This window comes from Bombus vosnesenskii, unplaced genomic scaffold (genome assembly GCF_011952255.1).
Source record: "Bombus vosnesenskii isolate JDL3184/JDL3185 unplaced genomic scaffold, Bvos_JDL3184-5_v1.1 scf7180000016274, whole genome shotgun sequence".
In the NCBI taxonomy this organism is placed as follows: Eukaryota; Metazoa; Arthropoda; class Insecta; order Hymenoptera; family Apidae; genus Bombus; species Bombus vosnesenskii.
This window is the reverse complement of record NW_022884343.1, coordinates 185,465-206,994: the sequence shown is the minus strand read 5'-3', so window position 1 is coordinate 206,994 and position 21,530 is coordinate 185,465. Positions and strand designations below refer to the sequence as shown.

Below are 21,530 nucleotides of genomic sequence, written 5' to 3'. Positions count from 1 at the left end.
GTATCCGCCTTGATACACCACAAATACGATTTAGAATTCATTTTGATATTTCTGGCGGGGATTTTAAATATTATATTTTAGGTTATATCAGTAATATATTTAACATTGCATGTCATACGCTATATATGTATAATATAATAATGTACATCTAAATTTAATTTGGGTATAAGAAAATATTTGATGATGTGTTTTAAGTATTATGATTCTAATGTGTAAGGTTATGTCAGTATAATTTATATTTAATACTATTCATCATACACATATACATAGTAATATATACTAATACATATGTTAAGCAAAAGAAAATATCTTTATCATTAGTAAATTGAATAATACCACATAATACTAAATAATAAATTCAATCCATATGTTTCAAAATATAAGACATATCATTTCCGCAAAGTGGATAACTTCCGTTTGGTTACGTGTTGTAAATGGAGCCGCTTGTTTAAGATAATAGAACCGGTCTCGTGGCACAAGGATATTGTGTATAATTTATAATGAGATTTATAAACAAATTTCTTTGTTTTGTTACAATATTCGGAGTAACGAATGCTGGGGGACCTACATTGGTTTTACTCGATAATTTAGCCATAAAAGAAACACATTCCATATTTTTCAAGACTCTACAGGGTATGTAAACATTTAGCTATCAAATTCAGTGAAATGTCATTCATTGCCAATTACCTTAAGCTTCCTTATTTTTTTTCGAATTATGACAACATTAAACGTATCTAATTGTACTATATGATATTTAATTACACAGATATGGTATACCTTGCAAAATATTTGAGGTTAGGTTGTTAGTAATTTAAAAAATTTTTGTAGATAGTGGATACACGTTAACATTTAAATTAGCAGATGATGCTAATCTACAGCTTTCCAAGTATGGAGAATATTTGTATCAGCATTTAATAATATTTGCCCCTTCTGTGGAAGAGTTTGGAGGAATATTGAGTGTTGAAGCAATAACGGACTTCATTGATGGTGGTGGTAATGTCTTGGTTGCTGGTTCATCTCAGTCTGGAGATGCTCTTCATGAATTAGCTTCAGAATGTGGTTTTGAAATTGATGAAGAAGGTTCTGCGGTCATTGATCATTTAAATTATGATGTTTCTGATAATGGTTACCATACAAAAATAGTAGCAGACTCTGTCAATTTAATAGATGCTTCTGCAATTGTTGGAAGTAAAAACGTACCACCTTTACTCTACCAAGGAACTGGATTGATTGCAGATATAGAAAATCCTTTAATTCTACGTTTATTAACAGCATCTAGTTCAGCATACTCTTACAATCCGCAGACTCCCATAAAGGAGTATCCACATGCAGTAGGCAAAAATACATTGTTGATTGCTGCTCTACAAGCAAGGAATAATGCCAGAGTAGTATTCTCTGGTTCATTGTACTTTTTTAGTGATGAAGCTTTCTCTAGTTCTATTCAGAAAGTCCAAGGTAAAAAGAATAAGTTACATATTATATTATAATTCTTCCTTGTGATCATGTATTAAACATTAAAAATGGTGTACAGGTGGCCAAAAATACGAGAAATCTGGAAATGAAGCCGTAGCAACGATGATCGCTCGCTGGGTGTTCAAGGAGAATGGTGTGATCCGTGTCTCCACTGTTCATCACCATAGAGTTGGAGAATCTGCACCTCCAGCAGCTTATACTATCATGGATGATGTAGTTTATTCTATCGAAATTCAGAAATTAGCAAGAGACAAATGGATCCCTTATGAAACAAATGATTTACAATTAGAATTCGTTAGAATAGATCCTTTCGTTCGTATGACCATGAAACCCGTAGGCGATGGTCGATATGAAGCGAGATTTAAAATCCCTGACGTTTACGGAGTTTATCAGTTCAAAGTAGATTATACCCGCATTGGTTTGACGCATCTGTACAGTACCACTCAAGTATCTGTTCGTCCCCTGCAACACACTCAATATGAACGCTTCATACCCAGTGCATTCCCTTATTATATAAGTGCGTTTTCAATGATGGGCGGTGTGTTCTTATTTTCTCTGGTGTTCTTACATTATAAAGAAGACACAAAACCGAAGGCTGAATAAATTTAACGTTAATGAAACGTACAAGATAATTAATTATGTTGTTTCTAAGGAGAATAGGAAGGTGTTTAGTCAGACCTATCATTAAAGTGCATTTATGTTCCATATTTAAGTTTGTGACAATAGATTTGTATTTATTTAATGAAACATTTGAAACTGAGATGAAGGACAAGATAGAAGATATGTATATTAATTATTCACATGATGGCTACATCTGAAGTTTTTTAAAAGGATGGTTTTTATATCTTCTATAATAAATGAGAGAAAAAAATCTAATCAAATCTTTTTTCTTTCAGTTATATTTATGAATACAACAGATTCGTTATATATACAGAAAAATATTCGGAAATAGAGCTCTCATTGGTTAATAAATCTCAATTCAAGATGTTCAGACGCAAGTTGCATAAAAATTATTTTTTCAATTCTGTATAAACAAATATGTTCAATTTTCATTAGTACAATTAATGGTTCTTCCATTAACATTTTTAATGATCTTAATGAATGATTTTAATAAAGTTAAAAAATTAGGCTATGGATGTAATGTATTTAACGTATACAAATACAATTTCATGTATACAAATTTATATTTGTATGTTCTTTATCTTCTGAACGGTATAACGAGTAGTTTACTATAAATATTTAATATATATTTGGTATTTAAATTACCTATAATCGCTTAAACATTTATACATTCTACTAATAATATACGTAACGTTGTTCCCCTTCCTACATAGTTAGCAATTTGATCAGAATTTTACATTGCAGAAAAAAAGTTGCGTTTCGTTATAAATAATCGCAAGTTTCAAAGTTCTTAACGTGATGTCGAAATTGTACATTCGGCACGATGGTGTTCACGATCGATGAAGCTTCTTTGATATGATCTGTATCGTTAACGGGAGATCTCGTGGCTTTCGTAATAAAAGAAATAGTATTTTGATGTAAAAAATGTTACTTTTGCTCGAGCAGAGCTATATCTCGCCGATCGTACGATCCACAATCGCTATTACATCGTGAGTTTCGAAAATCTGAACGAAACTTCGACGAATATAACCTATACAGAATATACTTATGCCTGCTTTTGTATATAAGTTGATCCTTGTAGCTGTTAAGGAACTTTACAATCCTTCAAAATGTTGGAAGGACTCGTTGCCTGGGTGTTAAATAATTATCTCGGGAAATACGTGGAAAATTTAAATACTGATCAACTGAGTATCGCCTTACTCTCTGGTAAGGTTATGTTTTCTTTCTCAATTGTATTCATGTAATATAGGAATTTACTTTTATTGAAATACCTCGCTGATACTACTTCCCTTATATTATTTAAAAATTTAGAATTAGTTGTACATTATATCACTGCTTGTTAGATAGGATTATTTAGTTTCAAACCAAATCTCCTTAAGCGTACATTGAAATTTAATAGTATTCACTCAATAAAGTTTAATAGTAAAATGAAAATATCTTATTTTAGGTGAAGTTGAATTAGAGAATTTGCCATTAAAGAAAGAGGCCTTGCGTCATATTGGATTACCAGTGGAAATAAAGGCAGGATTTATTGGTAAAGTAAGATTACAAGTGCCTGTTCGTCAAATAAGAACAGCTTCATGGGTCATAGTGATAGAGCAACTTTATTTGGTAGCTGGGCCAATCAGTTTGGATGAGGTATATGATCTGTGATTTCCCTGCATTGTATATTTCCAGTTCTATATGTTTATAGATAATTGTATTCATAGTTTGATAGTGAAACAGAAGAACAGGCAATTTTAGAATATAAGTTGAGTCGACTAGATTCATTAGAAGCAAGATGGAGAACAGATACAGAACGAGATCCTGGTTATTATGCGACCAGTTACAGTTCCTGGGTAAATTATGGCACCTCCTTGATCACAAATATTATTGAAAATTTACAGCTCAATATTAAGGATGTTCACATAAGATATGAAGATGGTGTGACATTGTCAGATGGTGAAAAAAGTTTTCTTATTTAATAAGATAAATAAAGTAATGGTAAATATATTACTGGAAAATAATTTTGATTAATAGGTACTGGTGTTACACTTGGTGTAACTATAGGAGCTCTAACTGCACAAAGTTGTGATGCTAGTTGGATACCTGGTTCTACGTCCTGGAATCTCACAGATGCTTCTTTCAAGCTCATGGAACTTGACAGGCTTTCCATTTATTGGAATCACATGAAAAAAGATGAATTTCTTGGGTCTCTTAATCTCGGTGATTTAGCTGTATATATTGTTTTTTATATACCTAGTTTAATTAATTAAAATAATTTAGTCAATAATTTTGAAATTAATTTCATTCTCAGATTGCCATGAGCGAGTCAAACAATATAATAAAGAACCACATCTTATTACCTGTTAATGCAAGAGCTCATATCAAGAGAGATAGGTCTGAACGACCGTTGAGATCTACGAATAAACCTAGAATGGTTGTTGATCTTTTATTAGATGATGTCCCATTATGTCTCACAGATGTAAGTTTAGGACTATATATCTGCTTTCACTATTTAAAGTCCTTATATTGCAAGTGACTTTCTGTTAGGTACAATATGATCAAATAGTTAAATGTATAAGAGAATTGAAAGATATAGAACGTCGTAAGCAACAGAGATGTTGCCGTCCATTGCTTAGTGTGTCTGCTGCTCCAAGGGAATGGTGGAAGTATGCAGCAAGGTGTCACCTCGGAAAAGATGCTCTGAAACCTAAACCATCATGGAAAGATATCCTTCAAAGAGGCAATGAGAACATTTTATATGTAGAGAGTTACATTAAATTGCTAGGTATTTAAGAAAAATTATGGGAACCTACCATTTCATTGCTTCTTGATACTCATCAGTGTCACTTTATAGGAACACCAACTAGTATCTTACCTCCAGATATCAAACAGTTAAAAGAAAAGATAGAACAGGAACGAAGTTTCGATGAATTGAGAGTACTGAGAGAAGTAGCAATGTATAGAGTTAAACCTCCAAAACTACCTCAAAATTCTGATGTAAATGTACCACAACCTAGAGGAATGTTGGAGCAGTGGTTTCCACAGTGGTGGGGCTGGTATTCAAAGAGTTCAAACACGAACACTCAAAGTACATCCTCTACATTTGATGGAGAGCTTTTGGATGTTTTGGCAGACACTATAGATGATGACACCTTGTTACGTCGAGATACTGTGTTTGGACAGTTCAATTTTGCTTTATCTAAAGGCGCTTTTTCCCTTTGTACGATGAAGAATGATGGCAAGAACACGAAAGCGGTTATAGAGCTACAGTTCGAACGAGTAAACTTGAGTTACGATTCGAGACCCAGATATGGATCTCACAAATTCTTTATCAGTTTGGGAGCCTTGTATCTTCACGATTATCTCACAGAGAATTCCACATTCCCGATTTTGGTGCAGCCTCAAATAATTCCCACAATAACTTCTAGAGTACGTGGTTCTTCAGAAAAGTTAACCAATCAATTACCTCAACAACTCTTTGAAATGACTTACGAAAAAAGACCATTGCACTTAAATGCTGATCATTTGCTGCAAGTGAATTCAAAGTCATTAGATGTAGTTTACAACCCTACAGTGATACATTGGCTTATAGACTTCATGTGCAAACCACATAGATCATCGACCAATCAAAGGTTTCAAGCAATGAAGCGACGAACTCGAAGACAACTCATCAAGAACTGGGAACAGATTTTAGATGGAGATTTGGTATATCGCTCATCCTGGGATTTGCAGTTCAATATATCAGCACCACAGATTCTACTAGTTGAGAATTTTACCGATTCCAATGCTGCGGTGGTTGTTGTAGATTTCGGAAAGCTCCACTTGTCGAATAACGTACAAAATAACGAAGTAATCATTAAATCGAACTCTCCTGAACTAAATAGCGACGATGAAGATGAAAGATTCGAGACACCTTGTTCGACACCGCCTGGAAGTCAAGAAAATGGTTCCATACAAGATTTCCCGACCATTTCTGAGACAGCATTGCATCAGAAACTGTACGACCACTATACTATCGATCTGGTGGATTTGCAGATTCTCGTAGGGAAAGTGAAGGACAATTGGAAACACATACGAACCAGGGGGATGTCTAGCTTGCACGTTCTGGAACGTTTCAACATATCCTTGCAAATTGAACGAAGAGTGTTTGCTTCCTCTGATCCGAATTTGCCATCCGTGACTGTATCTGGGAATCTGCCAAGACTGGTGGTTCATGTTAATGAACAGAAGGTGGAGGCAATTAGACTGATGTATAATTTATTATCTAGCTTCTCGAAATCCACAGGAATTTCTCAGGCTGATGTAATCAGTATAGAACCAGAGAGTCCTAAGAAAGAAGAGAGCCTAGACAAATCTTTAAGCCACGCAGTTATGGTTCAATTCATTATTGATCAGATGACTTTCGAGTTGCAATCTAGAGGCCGTAGTGTTGCAGAACTTCAGGTCTCTGGAGTCCGAGCCGGTTTTAGCAAAAGGTCTGCAGATATCAATGTTTCCCTATCTGTCCATGGTTTGCTTCTCGTTGATGCTCTTCAGGAATTTGGTCCGGATTTTGAATTATTAGTAGCCAGTCACAAACACGTAGGGATGGACAGTATTTCTGGGAGCTTAAGAGATTCAGAACCAACATCTCCTGTTTCCCCAGTCTCTCCTGGTTCTCCCGATTCCAATATGCCAAGGAGATTGACTTCTCCAGTTGCTTTGACCAATGCTTTGTCTAATCTAGCAAGCAAAGCGAAGAATCCGCAATCACCCAGGAATAATTCTTTAATCGAATTGGAGAAAATGGATTCTGAAGCTTTGATAGTAGTTGAATTAACTTTAGTATATGATACATTAGAGATTTTGAGAGTAGCCAATATTCAGTTCAACAACTTGGATATTATTGCTAATCAGGAGACCATTGTAGAACTAATGGGATTCTTTAAAAGGATATTCCCTTCTCAAAGGAAGATAAAACCAGGATACATTGAGAGACAAGAATCCCTTTCAAGTCAAACTATGGAGCCAAAAGTTTCCACCAGGACAGAAGTAACCTTTGATTTTCATAGACTGAATGTGCTTCTCTTAAGGGCAGTGATACAGGATAATCACTTGGTTGGTCAGAAAATCGCCACAGCTACGATGTGTGACGCTCGCATACAAGCTACTTTGGCAGTAAACGCTTCTATCTCTGGTTCACTTGGAGGTTTACAAATCTTGGATCAAACACCAACCGGTAAAACGCACCAAAGAATCGTCAGTGTTGGAAGAGACCCAATAGCTGATCCATCTCAACATCCATTAGAATATTTTCCTGGTCTGCCTAATCAGCCAGAAGCTTTAAGGTTTTCCGCCAATCGATGTACCAAACCTTGTGCACAACAGCAGGATGGAATGGAAACCTTAATAGATCTAACAATTCGTATTGGTAGTGTTTGGTATACCCACGCTCCTCATTTATTGTCAGAGTTACGTTCTTGTGCTGATGAGTTTAAACAGTATTTGAGTAAGCTTGCACGGCAGATCAGCGCAGCTGCCACAGACATGGCCATAGGCTTAGTAAACGCAGAGGACTGGTCCATTCCACCTCGTAGACGTTTACCAAGTTTGTCTGTGGATTTGGAAAATTCAGGAAGTTTGTCTTTGAAATTAGATATCCTGTTGGATAGTCCTGTTTTGGTAATTCCGCGTTCGTCTCACAGTAGACAAGTTTTCGTCGCACATCTTGGCACTATGTCCTTGCAACACGAACCTCATCAAGGTTCCATGGCGAAGCACAAATTAACTCTAGAAGTTAGGGAAATGAATTTGTACTCTTTGGAGATATCTGCCAACGTGGGACAAGTTCATAGTAATCTCCCTCTAAGAGCCGAAGAAATATACTGTTGCAAAGAATCAGGCAAGCCAATTTTGCATGATACTGTATTAAAAGTCGTGGTTGAAAAAGAGAATGCGTTAGCACAAAGCCCGAGTTTCTTTCTCGACAATGAATTTTTCAGTAGTCCTATTGTCCAAGTCCATGGAGTTGTAATGACACCACTGAAAGTCTCCCTATCTCGAGAACAATATGAACAGTTATTAGACACTACTAATAGACTTTTCTCCATGCCAGTATCTGTGCCCGTTGTTCAGAAGTCTCAAGCAATGAGCAAAGCACCAAATTATTCTGATAAACTTGATCTCTCCATCAAAGTTTTATTCGAACTGCCTACTCTAGGTATAGAACTCAAACAGGGACTTTTGGAACAGCCATTAGTTGAATTGTCCATGAGGGATTTTGTGGCCAAATATGAGAAATTGCAAAAAAATGAATCCACTATTCAAGTTGCTCTACGATCCCTTTTGATGGAGGACCTTCTTTGTCCTATTGGCTCCAGGCATAGATACATGATGCAATCGTCAGCTCCGACTCGTGCCAAACTTTTAGCTGGTGTCTCTAAGTCTTGTCCTGATTTTGCCTTTGTACAACAAATTAGAAGCGAATTTGGGCGAGGAAGTTTACCCGACAGATTAGAAACTGATACCTTATATGGGACAATTCCTGCTCACTGGCGCAGAAAACCAGTTTCTTTGGCAAACACGCCAAATACTCCACCTCCGTCTCCTGGTGCATCAACCAGTGAAGAGAATCTGGTACTAATGAGCATTACCATAACAGAACCAGATTGTGATCTGCCAACGAAAAATCAATTTCATCAGAAACTTGTCACAGTGGATTTTAATTGTTTGGATTTGGTCATTAATGTCGAATCCTGGATGGTGGTATTTGATTTCTTTGGGTTTGCTGGTCCCTCAGGAAGCAGTCCTAAAGTTACAATGCATCAAACGTCTACTGGCACAGATCAATTGGACAAGGCGGATAATCTACCTCTACGATCAGAAACTGGGATAGAAGTTAGATCTTTAACGCTGGTTTTGATACAATCTGAGAGGGAAATTGCTAAAGCCAATGTATCTAATGCAAACATGCACATTTTGAAAGCAAATGGGAAGACGAAGGTGTCAGGATCCTTGGGATCGATGTCTTTGCTAGATCTAACACCGCATGGAAGATTTTATAGAGAGAGGTTCCTTTCATCTGGGCGGAAAGCTCTGAATTTTCAGTATTCCAGCTATATTGATTCTGAAAAACGACCTTATGATGCCCAATTAAAACTAGAGATGTCTGCTGTCCATTATGTACATACTCAAAGATTCGTGGCAGAACTTCAAGCGTTCATTGGCCATTTTTCTCAACTTTGGACCATTATGGCTAATCTGAGAGCTGGTGTTGGCGCTATAATCGATACTAACAGGAGAAGCATAAGATTATCTTTAGAATTAGAAGCAGGTGCACCAGTAATCCTATTGCCAGTTAGTTCTAGATCAGATGAAATGTTATTGCTGGATCTGGGAGAGCTCACCGCACATAATCGATTCGAAACTTCAGAAGTGATAGATAAATGCATGCTGGACATAATGTTCCTTGAACTTGTTAATATGGACGTCTATGCAGCTAAACGGATTAAGTGTGATAATGATCAGGATGGCAATATGGATAATCTGCTTGTTGGTGGTTTTTATATCAAGAAACTTGGATCATCCTTGCTCACTGAAATGTGCCATTTGAAATTACGTATCGAAAGAAACTTGGACACCTATATTAGTAGAGAAATTCCAGATTTGAGCATTCATGGAACGCTATCCACAATGGATTGTGCTTTGGACCCTGCTCAGTATATGTTGATTCGAGGTTTACTTTCTTACAATATCGGCGAAAATTTGGATGACTTGCGACAATTCATGCAAGATCTGAATGAAACTGTTGAGTATTCCATAGTTAGCATGGATAACAAGGGGAAAATCTGGAAAAAATCGTGCATAACGCTAGAATTGGTAAATGTCACTGTTAAGCTGCATCCAAATCATAATATTGCAGCATTAGCTTGTATTAATTTTATAAAATCCAGATTGACATTAGATTCATTGAGTGATGGATCACAGGATATTGATTTAGTATCCCAGGAAATACTAATTATGGACATGAGATTTCAGGATGAGCCTGCTAACAAACAATCTAATGTTTTCACAAGTATTTTACAGCCTCTGAGAAATTCAAATAATGAAAATCGCGTCCAGGCTGAGGTTCATCATAGAAGGCGTAAAGCAAACGCGGCCACGACTATTTTGGTCCACAGCATGCGCTTAACTGCTATACTAGACTGGTGGGAGGCTGTAAGAGATTTCCTAATTTTGAATTCTGTAGAACCAGGACCCATTGGAACTGCTCAGATAATCACCGAAAACAACCAAGAAAACGACAGTAATGCTTTGTCTGCAATACCATTCGAATTAAAGATTAATATCACTGATTCAGAATTAGTTATTGTAGAGGATACATCGATTCGCGATACGAACGCCGTTATTCTGAAAAACACAGCTGTTCTTTCTTATAGATCTGCCCCTCAAGAAGGTGAAAAACCTCTTTCTTGTAACCTGTCCCATTGCGAACTCTTTTCCTGTGTCTTAGGGCTAGAAGAAGAGACTGCATTATCTATAATAGATCCAGTTGGAGCCAGTTTGGATTTGACAGTAGATAAATGTCTTGAAATACAATTGCAACCTCTGTGCGTAAGATTAAGTTACCATGATGTGACTATGTTCTCTAGAATGCTCAGTTCTCTACCAAAACAGACTCTAGTAGCTAAACAACGCTCCAGTGAAGCATTGACACCCACCGAGAGGCAAGTACAAAAATTGACAGCCCTGGGATTTACAGATGCTGACTGTAGAGCTGCTTTGGATCTCTGTAATGGGCAATTGGATGAAGCAGCTTTGTGGTTAACTCAACATGCAGTACCTAATTCAGATACCAGTACAAACAACGAGTCTGTTTTTCGCACTTTTGAAATTCAAACATCATGTGCAAGAATATGCATTATAGATGACTGTAGAGACGCTGATGTACCATTACTGGAGATTTCCTTACAAGATCTTAATTTGAGACAAGAACGTGTGGGACCTGGTATAGTATCTACTACTTTCAGCATTGATTATTATAATAGAGTTCTCAGTGGCTGGGAGCCCTTCATCGAACCATGGTGTGCTACCGTTCAATGGGAGCAGATGTTAACTAATTCTTTCAATGCAAAGAGGCTGCAGATGTCTGTTAACTCCCAAGATTCTGTTGATGTTAACATAACTTCAACGCTAATAGAGTTGATAGAGTTGGTTAAGAACAACTGGATGCAGGATTTCTACTCTACTTCCAGTAAGGAAGTTAATATGACTAAGGCAAGCAATGGGCAAGGATATCGACGTCGAATGCCTTTCATTCCTTTTGCATTAAGGAATGAAACTGGTTGTAAATTGTGGTTCAAAACGATTATTGCTACTGCGGACGATACCAAGAATGTGGGACAGAATTTTAAAGCCCAAAATGACTTTCAGAAGGATGATACATGGCTTGAAGTTCTTCCAGGTGACACTGTTCCATTTACTTTTGAAGGAAGAGGTAAATTGAGACACCATGCCACGCATACTGTCAGGAGACATCAGATTACAGTGTTGGTAGATGGGTGGAGACCTGTAGATCCTGTCACTGTCGATCGTGTTGGGATATATTTTCGTCATGCTAGTGCAAATGTTACTGATATACAGATAGATACAACACTGGTATGTAAAATTCATTTTTATTTCATCGCTTAAGATTATTTATTTTGACTGGAGCTCATTTATACCTTCCTATATTTAAATGATTACTTTTAGTTTCAGATACTAACGCCGAAAGCTAGAATAGTATTTGCTGTCGAATTAGAAGGATCAGCTAGAAAATTAGTAACTGTTAGATCAGCTTTACAAATATCCAATAAATTAAAACACACAGTGGAAATCAAGATGGAAAAAACCTTGAATCAATACGGATGTAAGTTGCTTATATGAAATGAAGTTAATTATTGAATTCCAATTTTCATATCCTTTTCTTTTAGACCAGCTTTTAACTTCATCTACTAGTGACAGAATTCTTCAAGTACCTGCCCAATCCACAATATCAATTCCCCTAACGCACACCGGGGTACAAATGTGCTTAAAACCTATCAACTTGAACAATTTGTTTCAATACTGTACAGAAACAATAGATTGGACCATAGTTAAGAAACCATTAGAAGTTATAGAAAATCGTATCACTTGTAGAGCTAATCACAACAATATATTTAGGTACATCCCGAATTATACACGGAAATGAATGATTCAAATACGTTTTTAAATCAATCTGTTTTGTAGAATGAGCGTAGCAGTGATGAGGGATAATTATCCATTGGATATGAGTCAAATGCTACCAGCACACACTATAACAGTGATGGCTCCTCTCACATTAACCAATCTATTGCCTCACGAATTGTTATATGAGATTAGCACAGAAAATGGTAGAATTCTACCCGGTGACAGTGCGGATTTACATACTGTAAATGTCGAAGAGCAGCTAGAAATTACAGTACAGTTAGACGGATACTCTGGATCAGGCATGGTAAATAAACCTTCTTTATTAATTTTTCAATGTCTTCTTGATATTTAAGATCTACTTCATATAGATGTTGTTGCCACCAAATACCAACTCTTTCACTGCTCGTCTACGGCTGACAGATTCTTGTGGAAGAATATTATATCTCCACGCGGCTGTTAACATAGAGAAAGGCTCTGCTATACATATTAACATTACTGCACCATATTGGATTATAAATAAAACTGGTCTACCACTGGTGTTCAGACAAGAAGGAGTTGGGATAGAGGCAGCCGGACAATTTGAAGAAAACGAAAAAGCCAGGATGGTAGCTCCTTTGTTATTTTCTTTTAGTGATGAAGAAGCTAGCAGAACTCTGTCAGTGAGAATCGGTACTTCAGTGCATCCCCAGGGAATTCCACAGTGGTCTCAACATTTTCATTTGCAACCCGGAATACAAGTCCGTAAATATTAAATAAATATCATCAAATATAAAAAATATTCAAATTGATTTTTATATCTTCAGGTACATCGTCTTAGAATATCTCTTCGTGATGGCAGGCCTGACATAGTATATCTAATTAGTGTCGCTACTAGGATAGCTAGAGGGAAATACAGAGCTACAACTGTAGTCACATTATCTCCTAGATATCAGCTGCACAATAAATCAAGTTCTACCCTAGAATTAGCCCAGAAATGTTTCACCACAACAATTGTAAGTAATAACAAGAAATTTATTGTGATATACAATAGTTTTTCATTGTTTCTCACTTTCAGAGTCATCCAGATGCTCAATCCACATATATTAAAATCATGTCCAATTGCCATATGGCATTTCATTGGCCACGTCTTGACAAAGATTTACTCCTATGTGTTCGTAATGTGGATGTTAGAAATTGCATGTGGTCAGGTGGTATCAGACTGGATGACAATTACTCATTGACAATTAACATCAGAGATTCAACAGGAAAGATGTATTTTCTTCGAGTAGACGTAGTGTTGCAAGAGAGCACATACTTTATAGTGTTTACTGATGCAGATACTATGCCACCACCTATAAGAGTGGACAATTTTTCAGAGGTGCCATTGGTAGTGAATCAGGTGATTAACCAAGACATTCTGTACCAAATACGCTTCAAGCACCGTTATCATAAGTTATACCACTTAACTGAATTAATTCGAAATTATTTTCAAGAGTATTTTTGTAGGTTACCGTGCACGATAACTTGCAATGGACAGTCAGACCACACTCCTCTGTCCCATATGCATTGGATGAATCCATCCAGGCTGCTGCTTTAGTTCTTACTGCACCTGGAGGTGTGACAGCTACATACGATTTGAATGTACTTGGAGAGGGCAGGGTTTTAACTTATGAGAACTTCATCTACATTGCCTTCACGGGTAATTCACCTTTTTCTGTATGATATTAAATCATTCTTCTTTTATGGATCTCATTATTTCTTGAAAACAGGTACTTTTAAAAATGATTGTGATCTCGGGACTGGAGAGGGTGGTCTAGACCCCCTAGATGTTGAAACACAAAGACTAGTCTTAGAAGCCGGTCCTGGTGGATGGGTTGCTTTGAGGAGAAAGCAATATGGTGCTAGATCTCAGTTATGGAGAATGACTGGAGATGGTCAATTGCAACACGAAGGTACCCTAAAAGAAATGTTTTTGTTAATCTTATACCTTAAAATGATTTTTTATGAATAGGATCTAGTCCACCCAGAGATAAACATTCAAGGGCTCCAGAAACAGTGTTAGTGTTGGATATAGCAGGCACTGCACCTCAACCATTCACCTATTGTGCTCTTGCTTTAAGGAAACCTGATCCCCGAAGGAGATCCACACAAACTTGGCGATTCACCGATGATGGACGATTATGTTGTGCACATAAGAATATGTGTGTACAGTCGAAAGATGGATTCATGGGATTACACGAAGGTTTGAAATATTATGGTTATTGAATTATTGTATTATTCCTTGTATTATTCCTTAGTCGGGGGTGTTTTTATTAATTGTTTTGTCATTCTTATGTAAACGTTTTATATTCAGAATAGAATGTACAGTTAAAATTGTAAAAACTTTGAAAAAATTGTAGAATTGTAAAACAGTAAAAGTATTTTGCTTTTGCAATCCATTTTATACACAAATTTTGTTCTATTCATTACCATACATTCTTCTATTTTATTTGCTATAGATTTCACTTGCTTATTGAATCGCTATTATTATGCCACGTAAATTGAGATATCATTTGATTAAAAGGATGTTTCATCTATTATGTTTATCACTAAAACTAAAGTGGAATGTTACTAAGTACCTCGGTTTAAGCAAAGTGGCTGTAAATGTATAGTTACAAATCAACGTTTGTTTCTCTTACATTCAATTAATTTGGAATTTCCAGCTGTTTTCCCCGTTTATTCTCTGAATTATATTATTTTCGTGAATCTTAAACTCATAATGATAATGTTGCAGGCGGCAGTGTCGCCCGTTGGCAAATGTGTACGTATAGATTCGGAGCATACATTAAAGTCAGAATTATAACTATCTTAAGCGTTCAAACTGTCGCTTGTTTTTTTATTTCATTAACGCTAAGTTCATCAATAATAAAATGCATGAAATAATATTTCAACTTCAAATTCTTTATACAGCTACTCGATCTGCGCAGAAATGTTCATTACATGCAGTTTCTATATGTCTTTTTAGGGAGTGAAGCAGTATTAGGCCCTCAAATGCACACCAATCCTCCCCCAATTGAACAGCGTGTTGGTCGACAGAAGCTAAGGCCAGGATCTGGCTTTTTATCTGTTACGGTAACTACTGATGGCCCAACAAGAGTGCTCCAAGTGTTAGATATCAAAGAAAGGGTATGAATACTGGAACAAGTATCTTAATGATACCAATACTCACTTTCTCACTTTCTTTTGCAGAAGAAAACGTTCGCTTTATTGGAAGAACGTGATTGGTCGCATATTGCAATCAGCCACCGACCAACACAGATAAATAGTGACGCAGAGAAGGTCAATTCCAAAGAATTGGAATTGAAAATTAACTTAACAGCTGGCTTAGGACTATCAATTGTTTCTCGAAGACCAGTTGAGGAGCTACTGTTTGCTCGTTTGGCTGGTATCTCTTTGGAACTGGTTCAAACTCCTATCAATACTACTCTAGACTTGAGCATGGAAGATATACAGATTGATAATCAGTTGTTTGAAGCACAATGTACATCTGTTCTTTATGTAACACGATCCACCCGAGTTGAGAGTGAGCACAGACCAGCTATACACATAGTTGCGGAGAAACTGAAGTCGAAGAATCAGAATGCAGAAATATACAAGCACGTGGTAGTGAGCATCAAACCACTTTGCATACATTTGGAAGAGAAATTGATATTGAAGTTAGTTGCTTTTGTCGGGGCGGGAAGATCGGAATTAGAGGTACCTATGGACGAAAACGATTTCAAGGCTCAGAGGTTCATTTCCGAAGTATCTGCTGCACATGCTAAACGATACTATTTTGGAGCTTTAAAGATCGTTCCCAGTCAGGTTGGTTTTATTAATCGAAATTAATTAATCGAATTTCACATAATATGTTTTTTCAGATAAAATTAAGTGTACTCACTACAACAAAACTGCCACGTCAACTTCAGATTATAAAAAGACAGTTAGGCTTAACATTAATCAAGTTTGAAGATGCCACTATTGAGTTGGAGCCATTTATTAAGAAGCATCCTTTTGAGAGTACTCAATTCTTAGTACATTCCATTATAAAACATTACAAAGATGTACGATTGTAAATATTCTTTATTTGTTAATTTACTTTCATTTCCCTGTTACAATAAATTTTATTTCAGGAATTAAAATGGCAAGCTGCAGTAATATTAGGATCCGTGGACTTTTTAGGCAATCCTCTAGGCTTTGTAAACGACGTCACAGAAGGAGTTTCCGGTTTAATTTACGAAGGAAGCGTGAAAACTTTAGTGAAAAATGTTACACACGGTATATCAAATTCCGCTGCCAAAGTAACAGAGTCTCTTTCCGATGGACTAGGAAGAGTCATAATGGATGAAAGACACGAGGAAGCTAGACAGAGAATTCGAGCTAATACAGCAGGCAGTAGTGATCATTTGGTAGCCGGATTAAAGGGCTTCGGTTTTGGACTACTTGGAGGGGTAACTAGCATCTTCAAACAAACCTATGATGGAGCAACAAACGAAGGATTTCCCGTACGTTTTTTAAAATTCATTACAATTGATTGCAACAAGTTAATTAAATGATAACAAATGATTTCAGGGCTTTTTCGCTGGGTTTGGCAAAGGAGTTGTTGGAACTATCACGAAACCTGTTGTAGGAGTTCTAGATCTTGCCACAGAAACTGCCACTGCTGTAAGAGAAACCAGTAGAAGGTAAGTGTACTTTAAATTATATTTAATAATTATTAATAATATTTATAATTTCGTGTGATATATTTAGTGCTCATCGTACAATACCAAAACGTGATAGACCTCCTCGAGTGGCTAGCGGTTCCGCTGGTCTATTACCACCTTATAATCGTCAACAAGCAGAGGGCCAAGAATTTCTGTACATAATAAATGAACATAATTATTCAGAATTATTCGTGGCGTACGAGTGTTTACGTAGTGGAACGGAGAATCTAAGAGTTCTCGTTTCTAACGAAAGAGTCCGTGTGATTTCCGGTGGTACCAAAGGAGTTGTAACCGAAGTCAGCCTAGCAGATTTATTATATTGCCAACCGATGCATAAACTAGAAAGCAACGGTGTCACTTTATATTATATTGAATTAATATCTAGATCTGATTCGACGATAGCCGTTAATATAGACGGCCCAGAACTCCTAAGGAGACCTAAAGTTCGATGTGATAACGAGGAAGTAGCTAAAAGGGTCAGTATAATAAATTTCATGATTAGTATTAATACATTTATATTATTTCAAATTTGTTACAGGTATCGCAGCAAATTAATTACGCTAAAGGAATGCATGAGGAACGTAGCTTGACTCTTTCCTCGTCGGATAATATGTTAGACGATGTACAGTACTATAAATAGTTGCGAACGGCCATACGCGAATATTTCTTACTTTGTGTTCGAACATAAGTTTGGAATCACACATTTACAAGAATATAGAGGTTTTCATAGGAAAATTAATAATTTTTAATCAACTCGAAAACTGTTTCTCAATTCGAAAAGTATTAATTCCGAAATGGTAAAAAATTAGCTAATAATTGAATATTAATAAAATAGACAAGTGATCCAAACTTCTTGTTAGTAATCTATATTTCGTACGCTAGTCAATTCCCGGTTTTCTTGTGTGTTTCGTTTCTTCTTCTTGTCTTGTTCTCTTTTTCCAATAGTGCACATAATGATGTCTTATTACGCTTAAAACTAATTTGATTGTAAGACTGACGCAAAGTACCGTTTTTGCAATCCAGCATTCACAAGATTCAAATGTAAGATCAGTTCAGACAATATTCTTTGAATGAAGACATTTGATTATCGCACAGACAGTACATACACACATTTACACATACATACACATTTTATATACTAACGTACAAGTAGGAGATCAGCAGGAAGTCTTAAGAAAGATGCAAGATTTTTTTTTAATAGAATGTGTAAGTATATATACATAAATATATATTGGGTTGTCAACTAAGTGATTGCGGATTTTGTCAATACCACCTAATGACAAAACCCGCAATCACTTAGTTGACAACCCAAATATATATGTGTATATATATATAATATGCGTGTAAGATCTAGTTAAGGTATCTATTTGGGGCAAATCTACTTATTACTGAATAAAAAAAGGGAAAGTTAACGACAACCAAAGTTTTTACGATAGTATAGGATATTTATTTTCTACATTAATGAGTTTGATATCTTGCAGACTATTTTCTGTTTGTGACTATAGCCTACATATTTTTTATGTAGCTTGTTGTAAAAATGTAACATGATAATATCACTAACCAAGTATTAATATTCTTCTTCTAATATTATGAGTGTAAAATATAAGGTAAAAGAGAAGGTAGTTTAAAAACAAAACTTGTACAGACATTGTAAAATTCAAAATCATCAGCTCTATACAGATTTGATTTTTATAAGGCTGATGTTTTGTACAGTTCGAGTATATGTATATATATAAATGTATAATTAAACGAATAAGAATTGACGTATTAGCGATGTATAAATTAATTATATACAACGATTGTCTAGATTTGTTATACCTTGAGATTTTCACGTTGTCAATGATATTTAATAAAGAACTCCTATTTTGTTCGATAATCGCTGTTTTTTGTTGTCAGTAAACTGTGGGTTTTTATGCAAATTCATATTTCTGATTATATGATTAAAAACATAGTATCTACATATAAAATTGTTCTAACTACCAGGTGTTATAGAAAGCACTATACTTTAGATATTTTATATATTTTGTCATATTATAATGCATATTATACTGCATTCTATAGAATTTTGCACTTTCAAATTTCCTATAAATGCATAAAAATCTGCAGTCTAGATATATATAATAATTTATAAAAATATCTGAGAACCTTGGAATATTTTTCTACTCATTTTTCAAATATAAGCAATATTAACATTCTTTAAAATACAGAAATGATAATAACAAATTCTTTGCTATCTTTTGATAACGTTATCAATGATAAATTTCATAAACATGGCGCCTTTCGTGAACACTTGAAATGTCAAACTGTTTCTGAGAATTTATCGGACGGATACGTTTTATTAACATTACAAAAGTTGTTGGTCGAAAGAAAATATTGTTTTAGCCGTATTCCAAGAATTATCTAACTCTGATATCGTGAACAACGAAAAACAACGGAATTTTTTGATCAGACAGGAGAGCCATAACCTATAAACGATGGATGAAACGTATTTCGATGAAGGACCCGCGGGAAATTTTGAAACAGCTACGCTAGAAATCACCAAAGAACTCGATGTCAATGAGTTGAATAGTCAAAACACTGTTCCTGTTGGTTGGTATTTTACATATTGGGAGTCACAATGTTTTTCTATTTGATATCTTAATGAGATTAACGTGTTAAAAACATTTTTTGTAATTGTTAATAAAAAGGAGCTGATACTGCAAAGAAGAACAGAGAGAATAAGACATATACTTCAAGCGAAGTTCCATCATCGAAGGACTTGTCTAATATCCCTTTCAAACATATAGATATTCACTCTTTTTTCTCTGACAGAAACGAAGTTGTTGACAGAGCGCTAAAAGATTGCCAAGAGAGTTTAATAAATGAAGAGGAGAACGATATTATTGGAAGCTGGCTGTTGACAGAGTAGGAGACTTAATGTATATACATCTTGTTTTATTATTATATAATATGACGATTAATATTAGGACATATTTGTAGAATAAGTCTGTGGGATATTGAGAAAGAAAGATTGGTAATACTTTCAAAAAAAGCTATTTATTCAATAAAGTATGACTTCATCTCCTTAAAGATATTAGAGTACAACCGGATACCTTTGTTGCAAATTGATACGCTCGTTTCGGGCGAATTAGTTTATCCTCCTTCGTCTTTAGCGCCGTAAGTATCATCGTGAAGTTTTCACAATAAAAATTACCATCTAATTATAGGTGAAAAATGAATCACAGTTAGTTTGTATTGTTTACAAATTTATGAACGATTTTTAGACGATTAAATGGATTGGCAGAGGGTGTATCGTCAATATTTCATTACGCAGGCCGTCAAGAGTGGTCTACTCTTGTCTCTTGTACAGATTTTGCACAGTTTGAACCTAGGTACACTGAGCTATTACGTAGAACAGAGACAATTATTTAAAAAAAAAAAGAATGTTTTGTTCCATTTTTATTGATTTCTGTTAATAGTATTATCGTTCTCGTATGTGTTAAATACATGTAGGCACCTTCAAATAATTTCATTTTAAGTGAAATGCAAATTATATAATAGAACTGTTTATTTCGTTTAGTTAATATTCACACTTATGCTTGCAGACTGTTGCTTTGGTAAATAATGTAATACTTATGTTTTATTGTCTAGTTTCAAGTATATATATATATTTATTTTTAAATATTGCTATATGTATAATAGTAATTCTGATAGTAGTTCATTTGTAATTACTGTATAAAATTAAAATTGACTTTCCAGAAAAAGGCACATGTCTGGGATAAGACTGATGTGGAACAAAGGCAATCCAGTACCATTAACTAAGAAATGGAATCCATTTGCAAAGGATATACCATGGCTTACTTATGCTAGTCATCCATTATTTTGGTACAAAGGTAAATTTACTTTATTTGTGCAATTATATCAATTACTTATTTGTAAAACTTTGATGGTATTTGTAGGATCAGAAGTAGAGAAAGCAAGGTTTAATGTTGAAGGGTTACAGTCATTGATTAAAGATTTCTTGCCATCAGACTGCATTATAAGAAATGGTCTTATTATCATAGAAAACTACTTTGGTGTAGGTGCCTTAGTACATAACAGAAATGGATTAGGTTTCTATAAAATTCGTGGTAAAGTCAGTTTTTAATCTAGTTTATAAGAAATTGAAATTTGTGTTTGATTTCTCTAAAATTCACATTCCAATTTCCAAAGCTCAAAACTCCTATTTATAAATTTTATGATATTTATAATGAAATGCTAAAATTAGCGATACAATTGTATTTTATCCACATAACAGAACTCTCAAATAGATCTCTATTTACTTTTCAAAGATTCTATTGTGAAATACTATTAAGCATATCGTATATAATTCTACGGCGTATAATACAAACATTTTCACTCAGTACCTGGCAGACAGAATGCTAAAACTAGATATTAAACATCGCGTTAAAATAATTCGTTTACATTTTCTAGATATAAAACTATGTTTTATAATTCCGTATTGTAAAGACAAGGCGCTTAACCTTTCTATAATATATATAAAGATAATAATAAATAAAGATAGTTCTTCCTTAACATGTAACA

At 35.2% G+C, this 21,530-nt stretch overlaps 3 protein-coding genes across 6 annotated transcripts; all 3 read left to right on the top strand.

The window, feature by feature from the left end:
* Window positions 1-399: 399 nt before the first annotated feature.
* LOC117242491 (dolichyl-diphosphooligosaccharide--protein glycosyltransferase 48 kDa subunit) lies at window positions 400-2,180 on the top strand. The gene is made up of 3 exons (XM_033509203.1): window positions 400-633; window positions 829-1,455; window positions 1,532-2,180. The coding sequence occupies exons 1-3, from the start codon at window positions 501-503 to the stop codon at window positions 2,074-2,076; spliced, it is 1,305 nt and encodes a 434-aa protein (XP_033365094.1). The 5' UTR covers window positions 400-500; the 3' UTR covers window positions 2,077-2,180.
* A 653-nt stretch (window positions 2,181-2,833) lies between these two features.
* On the top strand, window positions 2,834-17,712 carry LOC117242484 (vacuolar protein sorting-associated protein 13D). 3 transcript variants are annotated; one of them, XM_033509190.1, is made up of 25 exons: window positions 2,834-3,083; window positions 3,163-3,300; window positions 3,542-3,732; window positions 3,804-4,035; window positions 4,114-4,310; window positions 4,391-4,558; window positions 4,627-4,864; window positions 4,934-11,715; window positions 11,809-11,965; window positions 12,030-12,258; window positions 12,325-12,568; window positions 12,633-13,001; window positions 13,068-13,256; window positions 13,319-13,642; window positions 13,750-13,942; window positions 14,013-14,195; window positions 14,255-14,485; window positions 15,017-15,043; window positions 15,248-15,408; window positions 15,472-16,086; window positions 16,143-16,325; window positions 16,395-16,766; window positions 16,834-16,946; window positions 17,014-17,443; window positions 17,506-17,712. In XM_033509190.1, the coding sequence occupies exons 2-25, from the start codon at window positions 3,204-3,206 to the stop codon at window positions 17,605-17,607; spliced, it is 12,027 nt and encodes a 4,008-aa protein (XP_033365081.1). In that variant the 5' UTR covers window positions 2,834-3,083; window positions 3,163-3,203; the 3' UTR covers window positions 17,608-17,712. The 3 variants fall into 3 exon arrangements, with proteins under 3 accessions (XP_033365081.1, XP_033365082.1, XP_033365083.1); XM_033509191.1 differs by lacking the exon at window positions 15,017-15,043 and having other exon boundaries at window positions 2,835-3,300; XM_033509192.1 differs by lacking the exons at window positions 2,834-3,083; window positions 3,163-3,300; window positions 3,542-3,732; window positions 3,804-4,035 and having other exon boundaries at window positions 4,138-4,299.
* A 1,491-nt stretch (window positions 17,713-19,203) lies between these two features.
* Window positions 19,204-21,523, top strand: LOC117242495 (tumor protein p63-regulated gene 1-like protein). Of its 2 annotated transcripts, XM_033509212.1 has the most exons (6): window positions 19,204-19,556; window positions 19,655-19,871; window positions 19,947-20,123; window positions 20,231-20,338; window positions 20,706-20,839; window positions 20,906-21,523. In XM_033509212.1, exons 1-6 carry the CDS (start codon window positions 19,442-19,444, stop codon window positions 21,091-21,093), a joined length of 939 nt encoding a protein of 312 aa, XP_033365103.1. In that variant the 5' UTR covers window positions 19,204-19,441; the 3' UTR covers window positions 21,094-21,523. The 2 variants fall into 2 exon arrangements, with proteins under 2 accessions (XP_033365103.1, XP_033365104.1); XM_033509213.1 differs by lacking the exon at window positions 20,231-20,338.
* The last annotated feature ends 7 nt before the right edge of the window (window positions 21,524-21,530 follow it).

Coding starts and splice junctions, on each gene's coding strand:
- LOC117242491 (XM_033509203.1), top strand. CDS start 501: ATGAGATTTATAAACAAATTTCTTTGTTTTGTTACAATATTCGGAGTA. Junction 634..828: donor ATTTTTCAAGACTCTACAGG/GTATGTAAACAT, acceptor AAATTTTTGTAG/ATAGTGGATACACGTTAACA. Junction 1,456..1,531: donor TTCTATTCAGAAAGTCCAAG/GTAAAAAGAATA, acceptor AATGGTGTACAG/GTGGCCAAAAATACGAGAAA.
- LOC117242484 (XM_033509190.1), top strand. CDS start 3,204: ATGTTGGAAGGACTCGTTGCCTGGGTGTTAAATAATTATCTCGGGAAA. Junction 11,966..12,029: donor AACCTTGAATCAATACGGAT/GTAAGTTGCTTA, acceptor CTTTTCTTTTAG/ACCAGCTTTTAACTTCATCT. Junction 13,943..14,012: donor CATCTACATTGCCTTCACGG/GTAATTCACCTT, acceptor TCTTGAAAACAG/GTACTTTTAAAAATGATTGT.
- LOC117242495 (XM_033509212.1), top strand. CDS start 19,442: ATGGATGAAACGTATTTCGATGAAGGACCCGCGGGAAATTTTGAAACA. Junction 19,872..19,946: donor GGAAGCTGGCTGTTGACAGA/GTAGGAGACTTA, acceptor ACATATTTGTAG/AATAAGTCTGTGGGATATTG. Junction 20,840..20,905: donor TCCATTATTTTGGTACAAAG/GTAAATTTACTT, acceptor TGGTATTTGTAG/GATCAGAAGTAGAGAAAGCA.